We start from the raw sequence: 12192 nt of genomic DNA on the forward strand, positions 1-12192 counted from the left end.
GTGCAAGAGGCGCAAGAGATGCAAGTGATGCGAGTGATGATGCGGAGGCAGAAGCTCCCAGAAACAAAATTTCCGACGTCGCCGCCGAGGGACCGTGCGACCAGCGACGGGCGATGAGCTGCGGGTCGCACCTCGGCCTGGCTTCCCGTGCCCAAGCGCCCTCCACGCCTCGCAAGCTTCGCGGGGTCATGAGTGAGCGCGATGAGAGCCTCGCCCTCGCTGTCTCTGCGCATCCGAGCCCACACCACCCGCCCTGACGCCCCGCGACCCAGGGCCCCCGTCCAGGCCGCCGTCCCCGCCGCCTACTACCGCGGCGGCACCTCGCGCGCCGTCCTCTTCCAGCCCCAGCACCTCCCGCACGACCGCGCAAAATGGCCGTCCCTGTTCCGCCAGGTCATGGGCAGCGGCGACCCCTACGCCCGCCAGCTGGACGGCATGGGCGCCGGCATCTCGAGCCTCAGCAAAATCTGCCTGGTCGAGCCACACGGCGCGCGCCCCGTCGTCCCTCAGCAAGCCGTGGCCGACAGAGTCGCTCGCCGCTCCGTCGATGGAGCCCGCCGGCTTCTTGACCACCTCGCCGCCCGCGGAGATGCCGTGGACGGGGTGGACATCGACTACACCTTCGTGGGCCTGGGCATCGAGGGCGACGAGCTCCATGTCGCTGCCAACTGCGGCAACATGAGCAGCGCCATTGGCCCCTACGCCTACAACGCCGGCCTGCTGCCTCCACGCACCTACGCCAAGGGCGACGGCCCCGTCACCGTCGCCATTCGCAACACGAACACGCGCAAACTCATCCACGCCACCTTCGACGTCGCCGGCGGACAGGCGGCCGTCGTGGGCGACTACTCCATCGACGGCGTCACGGGGCCCGGCGCGAAGATCAAGCTGGACTTCAAGCACCCCTACGGCAGCAAGACGGGCAGACTCCTGCCCACCGGCAACAAGGTCGACCGCATTCTCGACTACAACGTCACCTGCGTCGACGGCGCCAACCCCTGCATCTTCATCCGCGCAGGCGACCTCGGCCTCGACGGCACCGTCCTGCCCAGCGACTTCAACAAGCTGCCAGACAAGCTCGCCCTGCTCGAACGTATCCGCAAAGCCGCAGCCGTGGCCATGGGCATCGCCCCCACCGAACACGCCGTCCCGCGCACCATCCCCAAGATCGGCCTCATCTCCATGTCCTCGACCCATCCCGTCCTCTCCGGCCAGACACTGCAGACCTCGCAGACCGACCTCGTCGTCCGATTCCTCTCCGACACGCAGCCACACCGCGCCATCCCCCTCACCGCAGCCTTGACCACCGCAGTCGCCGCCCGCATTCCCGGCACCCTGGTCGAACAGATACTCGCCCCTGATCCCGTCATGGACGGTGCCATCACAATAGGCCACGCCAGTGGGAGGTTGCACGTCGACGCCACCATGGACGACAAGGACAAGCTCACGCCCATCAACGGAACCGTGTACCGGACAGCCAAACGGCTCTTCGAAGGCTCCACCTTCTGGACCGAACCCACGCCGAACGCACCAGCAGAAAGGGCTCTGCGCAGCGTCTACGGAACCGACGGCACTCACTCGCTCGGCATGGCCTTTGTGCTCGAGACCCGTGGCCAGTCCACCAAGCACTTGTGGGCAGGAGAAAAGCCGGAGCGCTCCGAGTCGTCGAGTCCTCTACCCAACACCACCGACACCACAAAGTCCTCAGACACCTCGCCCCTCTCCGCAAAAGCCACACAGTGGCGCCAATGGGCCAAGCGACACTCGGCTGAACAGAGAAGCCTGCGCTCCACCGCCAACCAGCGAGCGAGAGAGGAGGAGAGAAAAACGGAAGACGGCCGCGTCCAGTCCACAACAAGACCTCAGGGCGGACAAGTCTGGGTCGGGGGGAGAGATACAGAAGAAAGCGACGCCGTACGGGAAGAAATGGCATCCCGCGACCGCGCGAGAGAGGTTCGGTGGAGCAGGAAGTGATGGCATGGATGGATTCTGTACGCTGTAGCAGATCAAAGTAACCTACATCACGGTGAAAGAAAAGAAAAGAAAAGAAAAGAAATGAAATGAAATGAAATGAAATGAAATGAAATGAAATGACAAGGTCAAAGCAGATTAGACATGGATCGACTTCTTTCTACGGATGGGAGTGGGTTGGTCTTTGTTTTATGCGCGCACTTACTACAACACTATTCTATCTCTCTTCTCTCTTCTCCCTTCTTCTACCTATTCTAATTAATATATATACAAACTCAAACATACCATCTCTTATCTCTCTTTATCCACCTAGTGTAGTAAACATGTGTTCGAACTTGTATATACCATACAGTCTCTCATCTCTCTTTATCTGTCTGTGACAATGAATGTATATGAATATGACATCTTACATGGACCATCTCTCTTCTCACCCACGACGACTATACTCAAGCACGCACGTGATCAACATCTTTGGGAGACTGTATGTGAGTGTGGGTGTGGGTGTGGGTGTGTGACTTGGGAATTCATACATCCACTCCACCGCGCCATCCACCTCCGCCCACAACCCTGCATCGCACTCTCACGCATAGCCACGTCCTCGCATCGAAGCGAAAAGCGCCACGCCTCTCGCCGAGATCAAGTCGGGCGTTTAGCCTCGTCAACTCCGCCCGCGCTTCCCGAAGAGCGCCATCGCACCATCGACTCAACAATCTTCCGTCTTCTGGATTCGGGCATCCTCTCTTCCAAGCCGCGCGATACCCTGACGGCCGCAAACTTTATGCACAGCATCCAGCGCGAGGCGGCGCACGGCAATGCAGGGTCTGCTGGGGAGGGTTTGCGCCCTTCTATCGGGCCTGCTTCACGTGTGGATTTGCAAATACGAACGAGGGGCGGGCGATGGGTGCCAAGTACGGGATTGCGCATATACATAGAGTTTCGCTGGACGAGAGGCCATCGGGCTTTTTCGAGGCGGCTAGCTTCGTGGCGTCGAGTCCCTGCGTCAAAGCGTAAGCGTGATAAAGCCTCCGACGTGTGGTAAGCCGGTGCTAAGCCGCAGCACTGTGGGGATGGCGGGTTGGTTGTCGACATCCTATGCTTGCTTCACCTCGAGGTATCGATCGGCCTTGGGAATATCCATCCTGGTGCGTGCGGTCTTGTAGCTGTAGCTATTGCTCCACAGTTATTTTCGGTGCCGTTGGAGACTAACGTTTGTCTCTACATGGCCGATCTTGTCGCCAGTTGAACGATAGGCGCATTCGTTTAGTCCTGTAGAGCATCCAATCGCATTGGAAAGAGGCTGTAGGAACCAGAGTGCAGTGCATGAGTCAGAATGCTGATCACAAAATCGTTGCATACTCATGAGAGTTAATTGCAAAAGCGAGATGATTCGAAGCGGGAAGATCATACACCTGCATTGTCAAAACACCGGTTGCGGTAGTGCATATCTGATGCCGAGTGAGTGTTCGAGCAGCGGTCGTGCGAGCTTGGCTATCCCGTTGAAAGCTTGGATAGGTATCCTTGAATACTAACAGTGCGATCTGTGGACCCTGAGAGCCTGACCCTGAGCTCGCAGGATCACCGTGCAATCTCCGCGATACCTCAAGGGCGGCTCCAGATACGGGACACAAAGTTGAAGCGGATGCGAAACCACGTGGACAAGAAGCACATCAAGGCTAGTGACGATACTTCCCACAACCGTCCGTGATAGCTAGCTGCAAGCACAGGAAAATTGGGGTTGCGGGCCTCCCGAACAGGATATTACTTAGGCTTTGCACGAGCCACCGGAAGGACAGATCCGCTCAGTTGCTTATGGTCGTCTGGTAATGCAGTGTGCATGACTCATGGATGTCTGGCATTTCGACGGGAGGCACTGCACGCGAAGATGACTTCCATTTCGTTCGCAGATCTCGGACGTGTGTACGGATTCAGTAAAGACAGACCCGTTTTAGTGTACCAGATTGCGAATGGAGGATGGAACAAGTTTGGCCCGCTTGCGGACCGAAGAGAACGTTGAAGTCGTGCTGAATCCACCTGGAGTACAACGCGGTCAATTTCGTGGGCGACCAGAATGTCGGCCAGGTTGCAGATGGGGAAGGAAAACGAATTCGGATCGATTATACTTGGCTGGTTTGACGATGATATAGAGTTTGGCCGGTGCGGTCCATGTCGTAACTAGCTACGTTAGCGTAATGCGCACATTAGCAAAACGCATGTTGCGCGCTTTGCCACGAATGTCAGACTTTTTGACAGCTGGTTAGTCTTCTGCCACAGCCTAGCGAGGCACAAGATTTGGAAGTTCGCAGTCATTAATGTGGGTGCAAAGCGACAATGTCTCATCTCTTGGCAGCAGTGGCTTCACCACAGTGACGGAAGATCTCGATAATGGAGAATGCAATGGCTCTTTAGACTCATCAAGACAGCCTTGAATCGGTAAAGTCGCAATGTAGTTTTGACCATACTCCTGAACGCCAGTAATGAATGAACGCACGGGCTCTTTATGGGGTATACCGCGTTTAATCAACGGGCGCATGCTTGAAGAGGAAAGATACACTCTCGCCGTTGTGGGTACGTCTGCAGGCCTCGGCGAGCTGTACACGTCGTCAGACGATACCGCTTGTTCAATCGCCATGTGATTACTTACAGTGGGGCTGATGTCGATCGTCTCAATGCGGTCGCACATCTCCTTCTTCTCTTCGTGGGGTACCGTGTTGGTCACAACAATCTTCTTGAGCCTGCTACCGTTCAAAGCTTCGATGGCGGTTCCACTCAAGATACCATGCGTGACAATGGCGATAGCGTCCTTCGCGCCGCCCTGGTCAATCAAGACACTTGCGGCTTTGACAAGAGTACCGCAGGTATCCGCCATGTCGTCGACAAGAATAGCAGTCTTGCCGGCTACCTCTCCAACAAGTGTCATTCTGGAGACCTCGTTTGGCCGGGTGCGTTCTTTGTGGATAAGCGCAAATGGCAAGTTGAGGCCATCAGCGATGGATGTTGCTCTGCATCCCAGTTAGCACGACACGACCGAAAATGGCGCACTCAGCATCCGGGGACCCAGTCTATTGTCATCAATTGCAGAAGAGTCACACCCCCATGTAGATCCGAAAGAGCAAGTTTCACGAGGGGTCGTCTCATGAGAAGAAGATCCTTACCGCTTGGCACCTCCGGCATCAGGGCTGACAATGACACAGTTCTTTACGTCCAGGTTCTCGCGAATCCATCTCAGCGTACTAGGCTCTGCGTAGAGATTGTCTACAGGAACGTTGAAAAACCCTTGGATTTGACTGGCGTGAAGATCCATAGTAATCACGTGGTTGCATCCGGCAGTTTGAAGCATGTTGGCCATCAGCTTGGCTGTGATGGGGGCACGGGACTTGTCCTTCTTGTCCTGGCGGGCGTATGGGAAGTTCGGAAGGACAGCAGTAATACGGCGTGCAGATGCGGTTTTGCATGCGTTGATCATGATCAGGAGCTCCATGAGGGCATCGTTGATGTCGCCAGGTGGGGTAGATTGCAGGATGAACACTGTCGTACGATGAGTTACAGTAGATCTGCATGATCCGCGTGGCGGTGCATACCATCTTCATCTCTGACAGATTCACCGATAGTGACGGAGGTTTCTTGATTCGAGTACTGAAGGACTAGAATTTTCGTGAGTTCAATCCCCAGCCTACGATTAGTTGTTAGTAGTGTCATGGGAGATCAAAATGTCCAAGATCGCCCATGTTCGTGGGGCATTTGAGCCCGGACGCTGAGTTGAGAGCGGCAGCAAAGTCCCGCAAGCCGCAGGCTGCAAGCCGCAGGCTGCAAGCCGCCAGTGTCATGTTTGTCGTTCCTGTAAAGCACAAATGCAGTTGTCGACGCACAGCCAGCATGCCAAGGAGAGCTTTCGGTCGTCCGGAGTCGGTTGAACGTACCTGTCAGCTACTAGTTGGGCGAGCTGAGGGTAGCTGTTGCCAGTAAGCAGCTTGATGCTGTTTGTCGCCATGGTGATGATACGTGGTGAGTGCGTCGCTGCAATTATTCGAAATTGAAACTTTTCGAGTCGGTTGTGCACGGACCACTCACCCCCGCCAAGTCGGAACCCTGAATTGGAGTGGGCGACCCCAGCACATTTACTGTCGTCCCTGGACCGGGACTCCGTTCTCATCGAACATTTTCTGACGGAGAGCAGGTCAAGCTTATCACATGTAGAGCTCCCTTGCTATGCATTGCTTGGGCGATGTCACCTAATAGGCGTCTCCAGTCAGGGTTTTCCTGTCCAAAGAGGCCAGACCTACCATGTCGAGCTACAGCTTTGCCAAAGGTGATAGCCAACACCCAAAACAATCTGTTACTTCATTCTCCACACGCATGGCATTATTTACGCCAAGTGTACCCACATGCAAGCCGAGATCCGGACAGCTCGTAGTTTCGCGTTATGATGTCACATTAGAATTTCTTCTCGTGCTCTCGATCCTACAGAAGTGTCAGGGACCTTGCATGGCCCCCGCATATCTTTACACATCGGGTACCTGCTGTGAGTGCTCCTATGCCGTTGAAACGTACTATAGCCGTAATCGCATACTTCTGGTCTCACGATGACCTCAACGGACGCTTCCTTGTTCTTGGACTAGACGTCATCCCAAAGACGCAGGTGCATGTTGCCGACACCCTTGCCTCTCTGTCCCGTGGAGTGGAATTTGAAATCACATCGTTACAGGGTTGCTGTACTCACTGAGCTTGTCGTAGTGGACAACAATGATTGGAGGAGTCTACCTTCGGCATCCAGCCTGCGGGGGTTTGAAGCCGGTGGCATCGCAGGTAGCCAGCCAGTCAGTTTTCGTTTGCGTGAAACGGAAGGAAGCGTTTGACATGTGAATGTATTCTGGATTCTAAGGCTCTTGTGGAGCGGTCTCCGGTATATGCTACATCATGTTGCAGTGCTCTGCCGTGTTTTCAATCGAGCCGTCCAACATGAAACACCCCAAGCATGTCATCATCAGCAGCCTTGCAACAAAAGAACATTGTTAAGTACTGAAAGCTAAGCCGTCCGGGTATCGGTTAAAATCAAAATAGAAATGGAACACCAACACAGACGATGTTGTACGAGTCAGCCAGAAGAAATAAAAAGAATGAGTGATACAAGTCGTGATAATGTCGTGGGATGTTCTCGAAGTCGTGACCTAATATTAGTAAGGTGCCGCATAGGGCAGGGTGAGGTCATGGTCGAAGAAGATAGGATAGAAGGCAGCAAGAAGCCTTAGCAGGTTTGCTCGCACATCTGACTAATGGCTTTCTCGATGTTGGAGAACAGGTTAAGCACGTGGCCGTCCGCGTATATCTTGATTGATTCCGTTTCCTTCAGTTGAGCGCGGACAGGGCTGTCCTCTGCTTTGACGGGGCTTCGCGGTGGGGTGGTCTCTGCCGTATCGCGGCGCATAGCAGGGCTCAGTACTATAGCTGCGGCTACGTGCTCAAGTAGCTTTTGCCGGAGGCGCAAGCGTCGGTTCTCGGATTGCTCTAATTTGGCAATGAACTCATCAATGGAGTTGTCCAGCTCGGCAAGTGCTTCTTCCTGTTTGAGAAGAGACTCGCGGGAGAAAATAGCAGTCTCTCCACGTTTGAGATAAGAGATCATGCGGCTGTGAAGCTTCTGACGTCCTGCTCGCAGGGATTTGTATGTCCTGCGAAGATAGTCGCAACGTTCATCTAAAGCGCGGAGTTCCTGTGGTGATGTCAGTTGCCGTGTTTGAAATGATGGTGGAGGCACGACTGACCCTAGACATAGATGCTACATCCCCCTTGTTCAATACTTCGAAGTTGCCAGCCTGCTCGTAAGCCTGCTTGTGAAGTGTCTCCTGGTCGGCATTACTCATGCGACCCGACGCTTCAGGCACGCGCATGCCTCGTGGAAGTGTCCATTTATCAGTTCCCTGGCCAGCAGGACCAAGAGACTCCGAGGCAGTCCGGCTGTGTGATCTCTTGGTGGTGCGCTGAGCAGGACGACCACGATCCATGATTGATGACTCTGACGTGTTACGGGTGTGCGACGAGCCTTGAGTTGTGAGTGGGTCTTGCTTCTCAACCCGCGGTGAGCTTCGTGGTGACGCTGTGCGGAAGGAGTTTGACACTGCTGATGAAGGAGTTGAAAGGAGTGTCCCTGTTTTCGGCGAGCGTCTCACATCAGTTGCACTGAGAAGAGTAGCACCGCTCGATGCCGCAGACGCTGGCGTTGTGAGTGGAGTTCTGCTCGATTTGGAGCTGAGCTTAAGAGGAGTTGGCGATCCCTTGCGTTCGACAGCCGGCGACTTGGGAGGTACCTCAGGTGGCAGGGCTGAGTTTCTTGTATCAACACTCAGTGACGGCTTCGCACCAGGACTAAGGATTGGAGAAAGTGACGGTCCAGCAGCGCTGGGCAACTCTTGGGGAAGGGTGGGAGTTGTTTGCTGCGCCAGAACAGGGGTGGGTCCAGTAATACAAGAAATCATCGCATCGCCAAAGGGACCAGCCCTCCAATTTGTGCCCGGGGCACTATTGGACCTCTCATGACCGAAGTTATCATACGAAGGCCTGCGTAGAGGTGGTCTGCCGGGAATTGTTGCTTCAACGTGTTAGTGGTTAGGGTTGGATGCAGCCCACATGGTACTTACGAGAATCAACAAGCATTTCTTGGACCGTTGTCATGGTACTCGATATCTCGGGAACGCTGACTTTCCTCCTCCTCGACATTGAGCCTGCACGCTGCCAGAACGGCACAGCCTCTGGTAGAACAGCTGTATCACTGAGTGATGTGCCGGAGCGGCTAACAGACAGGGCCGCCAGCTTATCAGACGACTCTCCGGCAGCAAGCTTGGGTGATGGCCAAATTTGGTACCTGGAGGCAGTCTGAGGAAGGTTGGTGGTGGGTGGGCTTTTGATCAGAGGCGCACTTGATACGCTCAGGTCTCTGGAAGCCTGAAGGTCTCTTAGCGAAGTGGACCGGCGAGGTAGATGGAAACTCATTGAAAGGGTTTATATGCTTTTGGGCACTTACACTCATGCTGATGGATGTTTCTTGAATTATATAAACGGATGTCTTAACAGCGTCAGGCCGTATGCAGCTGGCAATGTGTGTCATGGCCGTCGTTTGAGGTTCCCGTGGCTCACTGTCTGAAGTACAAGGTAGGTGAGACTTGGAAAGCGGGTTCGTCAAACATAAGGGCGTTCCCTGCATGGCTGATAGCAAGCAGCGACTTAAGTGTGGCTCATCCAGACTGCTATTGATACACACAGCGACGAGGGACCCCCTGCTACTGCGAAGTACCTTAACAGCGGTGCGTCTAGGCTGTCGGAGGCGCATCCCGAATAGGCCATGGCGGGCTTTGGGGTGAAACGCGAGCCTAACCTCTCATGTCTGGCGACTTCTGGGGAACGACCAAGGCTATACCGTCCGAGCTAAGGACTAGGGCGATCTGCATGTTGCACATCACGGCACCTTCCCAGCCTACTTCTGGCACACAGACGGCGTGCTTTTCGTGATATGCATGGCGTTGATCTGCAGGACGCTGGGGAAGCAGCGCCGTCGCTCTAGCGCAAGCACATGACGCAAGAAGCTTCAATCATAAGTCCTGACAGCACTGGCTTGCGAATGGCGGATTGCGCATCAGCAACGGAGACAGCCAGCTAAATTGGCAGGAAAGCCGGCTAGTCGCTTGCTTGGACTGTAGCAGCACGTGGGCGGGTGCGCGGAAAGAGCACAGCTCATCGTGAGGTTTGGGTTTACGTGGCGATATAGGCGAACCCGGGACCGAACGCCCACAAAATTATTTCCGCGACTTTGTTGTGTCCATCTGAAGCTGGGAAGATGTTGTTCGGTTGAGTGTCGATGATACTGCACATCGGTGCAGAGCGCTCAGAGCCATTCGGTACGTGGGCAGAGGTGAGGAAGGCCGAAGCGACGTTAGCGCGGCCTCCAGCGTCCTTCCTGCAGATGCCACGTGAGAAAACAGTGTTGAATCGCGGCACGGCAGAAGCTCTGAGGATTCCAGCGCAACTTTCGGAGCAACACGTATTCCCGAGAAGCTGTTGCTACCACTGGCTCGCCGTCTCACTGCAAAGGATCGTCCTGTGCCAATGATTTTCACCAAGTGGGGTCGAAACAGAGATGGCCAGGGTCTGTCGTGTCCCAGCACCTTCCCTGCGCCTGTCACCGAAGAGCCACACACCCATGTTGACCGTTAGACCAGATTGCAGATCAGGCACAAAGGGCTTGCATCGTCTCTATCACATCGTCTTTCGTGACCATTACCCGGGCTGCATGAACCTTGCCCCAAGAGGTGATCTCTCTCAGCGCAGATGGCACGTTCTCGTTTCGCTTGAGCCCGCGGGGCAGCCTGGCTCGGGGCTACACGTTTGAGATTGCTCTACACGGCTTGAATCCACCTAGGGGGGAGCGCTGGCTTCCAGATGCCTGGCGTTGAAGCCTCCCCGCTTCCAACGAAACACAAAACGGTACCAATATAAGAGCTCGACAGGCAAGCCATGGTTTGCCCTGGACAGTTGCGTTGGATAAGACTTGCCAAGCTTTCTTAAGTTCTTCTCCCGTGTGAGTTCCAAGCTTTGCAGCAATCACACACATTGCATACCAACGTGCATCTGTAGCGGCTCACAGTAAGAAGTACAACACCCAGGGACGTTACATTCCCCTTCCCCCTTTTACAGGTGTAAACTGGAACTGGAGGATCCGTTCCTTACGAGTGATGCCTGCAGGATGAACGGGCCTTGTCTGTGGCTGCAGCCGTTTCATAGTGCCATTCTTGTCGGTGTGGCTTCTCAAGGAAGATTCAAAGCAAACATCTGGATCCTCTGGATTACTCTTCCAAACAGATGGCGTTGATTGAGCGTTTAATGTTCTGGAATCGGCGCATATGTTTTCAAAAACACAACCCTCGAAGTCAGACTTCTCTCAAAAAGCATTCGCTGTGCAATCCGTCGGCAATACTTCCGCCTGCGAGTTGCGATCCGAAGTCACGCCAAGCGATGCTGTGATGAGCAGGGGAGCAGCAGCACGAGCCCCCACCCAACTTGGAATCATTCGACGCAACCCGCATGCGGCTACCTCCTTTCCTGTCCCTTTCTCGGAGTTATTGCGTGTGTGGTCCTTCTTGCAGCACAGAATCGTATGCGGCAAGATGCTCCAAAAGCAGGCCTTTCGGCTTGATTCGATAGTCTCTTTCGACTTGTTTGGAGAGGTCCTGTACGCAGACTATACGTAATCGCACCTACTAGGTTCATTGCGCTGAATCACCCTATTCTTCAATAATCGTTCATTGACCGGAGTAGTAACTGTGTCCGCTTCCAATATGACTCGACAAAGTTGCAGCATTGCGCTCTTCGCATCATGCGGTCGCCTTGCCGGCTATGATTTCGATTCAATCAAAGCGCGACGTATTCGAGTCGTGACACTGCTCGATTGCATCTAAAGCCTCCCGTCATTGCTTACACCTTCTGTAATATGAACCAGGGTCGCCCTTCGACCATGTCTACCCGCAATTATTCGACACAGATTGTAGGAGGACTTTCCTGCCCTGGGCTACTAAGTGGACTAGTTCTCCCAATGATCGGATCCTTGCAGCCGATAGAGCGCCTACACCGGTGCAGCGTGCTCCACTAGCACTCAGGCTTCTACACATTGACCCCAAAGAATTGTAACAGTCCTCCAACATGCACAATGTGCCACGCGATGGTTCACACTCAGTCCGCTGTTATTATGTCGGCCATCTACTCTCAGAAATCACTAGCACATTGTATGCATGCTCCGAACTTAGTCATTACTACTATATCTCGATAATTCTGCCGTACAAATTACAATTTTCGAACCTGTAGATCACTGAAACGTGCAGATCTCTTCCTCCCGATAGAACTACCGAGAATCCACACTCGCGGTGCCCCATTCTTGAAGGAACCGTCGTCGGCCTTTTGTAGTTTTGACACGACATAAAGATGGTAGCAGGCTCATTGTTGTTACTCAACAGCATACTGCTCGATACCATTCGTGTGGCTATCCACAAGAACAGAAGAAGAAATACAGCCCCAAGATTCGACTAACAACGAAAAGCCTTCTCATCTTCCCCATCCTCCCTCATGGACCTCCTCGGACTCTCGCCGAGGACTGATATACGCAGTACGTGCTATCGGTCACGCTAGGTATCGGCACGAGGTTCCGGTGAGAAGTTGATTTGTCAATTACTCAAGGCACAT

General features: G+C 54.2%; 3 protein-coding genes across 3 annotated transcripts, besides 5 other annotated features; 1 reads left to right on the forward strand and 2 right to left on the reverse strand.

The window, feature by feature from the left end:
* The first annotated feature begins 82 nt into the window (after positions 1-82).
* Positions 83-119: a tandem repeat.
* Positions 120-201: 82 nt separating this feature from the next.
* Positions 202-1974, forward strand: EKO05_0006213 (uncharacterized protein; the record flags this gene model as incomplete). Its single annotated transcript, XM_038946050.1, has 1 exon — positions 202-1974. One exon carries the CDS (start codon positions 202-204, stop codon positions 1972-1974), a length of 1773 nt encoding a protein of 590 aa, XP_038797716.1.
* A 53-nt stretch (positions 1975-2027) lies between these two features.
* Positions 2028-2094: a tandem repeat.
* Positions 2095-2187: 93 nt separating this feature from the next.
* Positions 2188-2227: a tandem repeat.
* A 224-nt stretch (positions 2228-2451) lies between these two features.
* Positions 2452-2485: a tandem repeat.
* Positions 2486-4484: 1999 nt separating this feature from the next.
* On the reverse strand, positions 4485-5959 carry EKO05_0006214 (Ribose-phosphate diphosphokinase; the record flags this gene model as incomplete). The annotated part of the gene is made up of 5 exons (XM_038940519.1): positions 4485-4559; positions 4613-4970; positions 5124-5496; positions 5550-5641; positions 5889-5959. 5 exons carry the CDS (start codon positions 5957-5959, stop codon positions 4485-4487), a joined length of 969 nt encoding a protein of 322 aa, XP_038797717.1.
* Positions 5748-5789: a tandem repeat.
* Positions 5960-7213: 1254 nt separating the features above from the next.
* On the reverse strand, positions 7214-9166 carry EKO05_0006215 (uncharacterized protein; the record flags this gene model as incomplete). The annotated part of the gene is made up of 4 exons (XM_038940401.2): positions 7214-7678; positions 7731-8554; positions 8604-8907; positions 8987-9166. 4 exons carry the CDS (start codon positions 9164-9166, stop codon positions 7214-7216), a joined length of 1773 nt encoding a protein of 590 aa, XP_038797718.2.
* Positions 9167-12192: the final 3026 nt, after the last annotated feature.

Source organism: Ascochyta rabiei, chromosome 10 (genome assembly GCF_004011695.2).
Source record: "Ascochyta rabiei chromosome 10, complete sequence".
NCBI lineage: Eukaryota > Fungi > Ascomycota > Dothideomycetes > Pleosporales > Didymellaceae > Ascochyta > Ascochyta rabiei.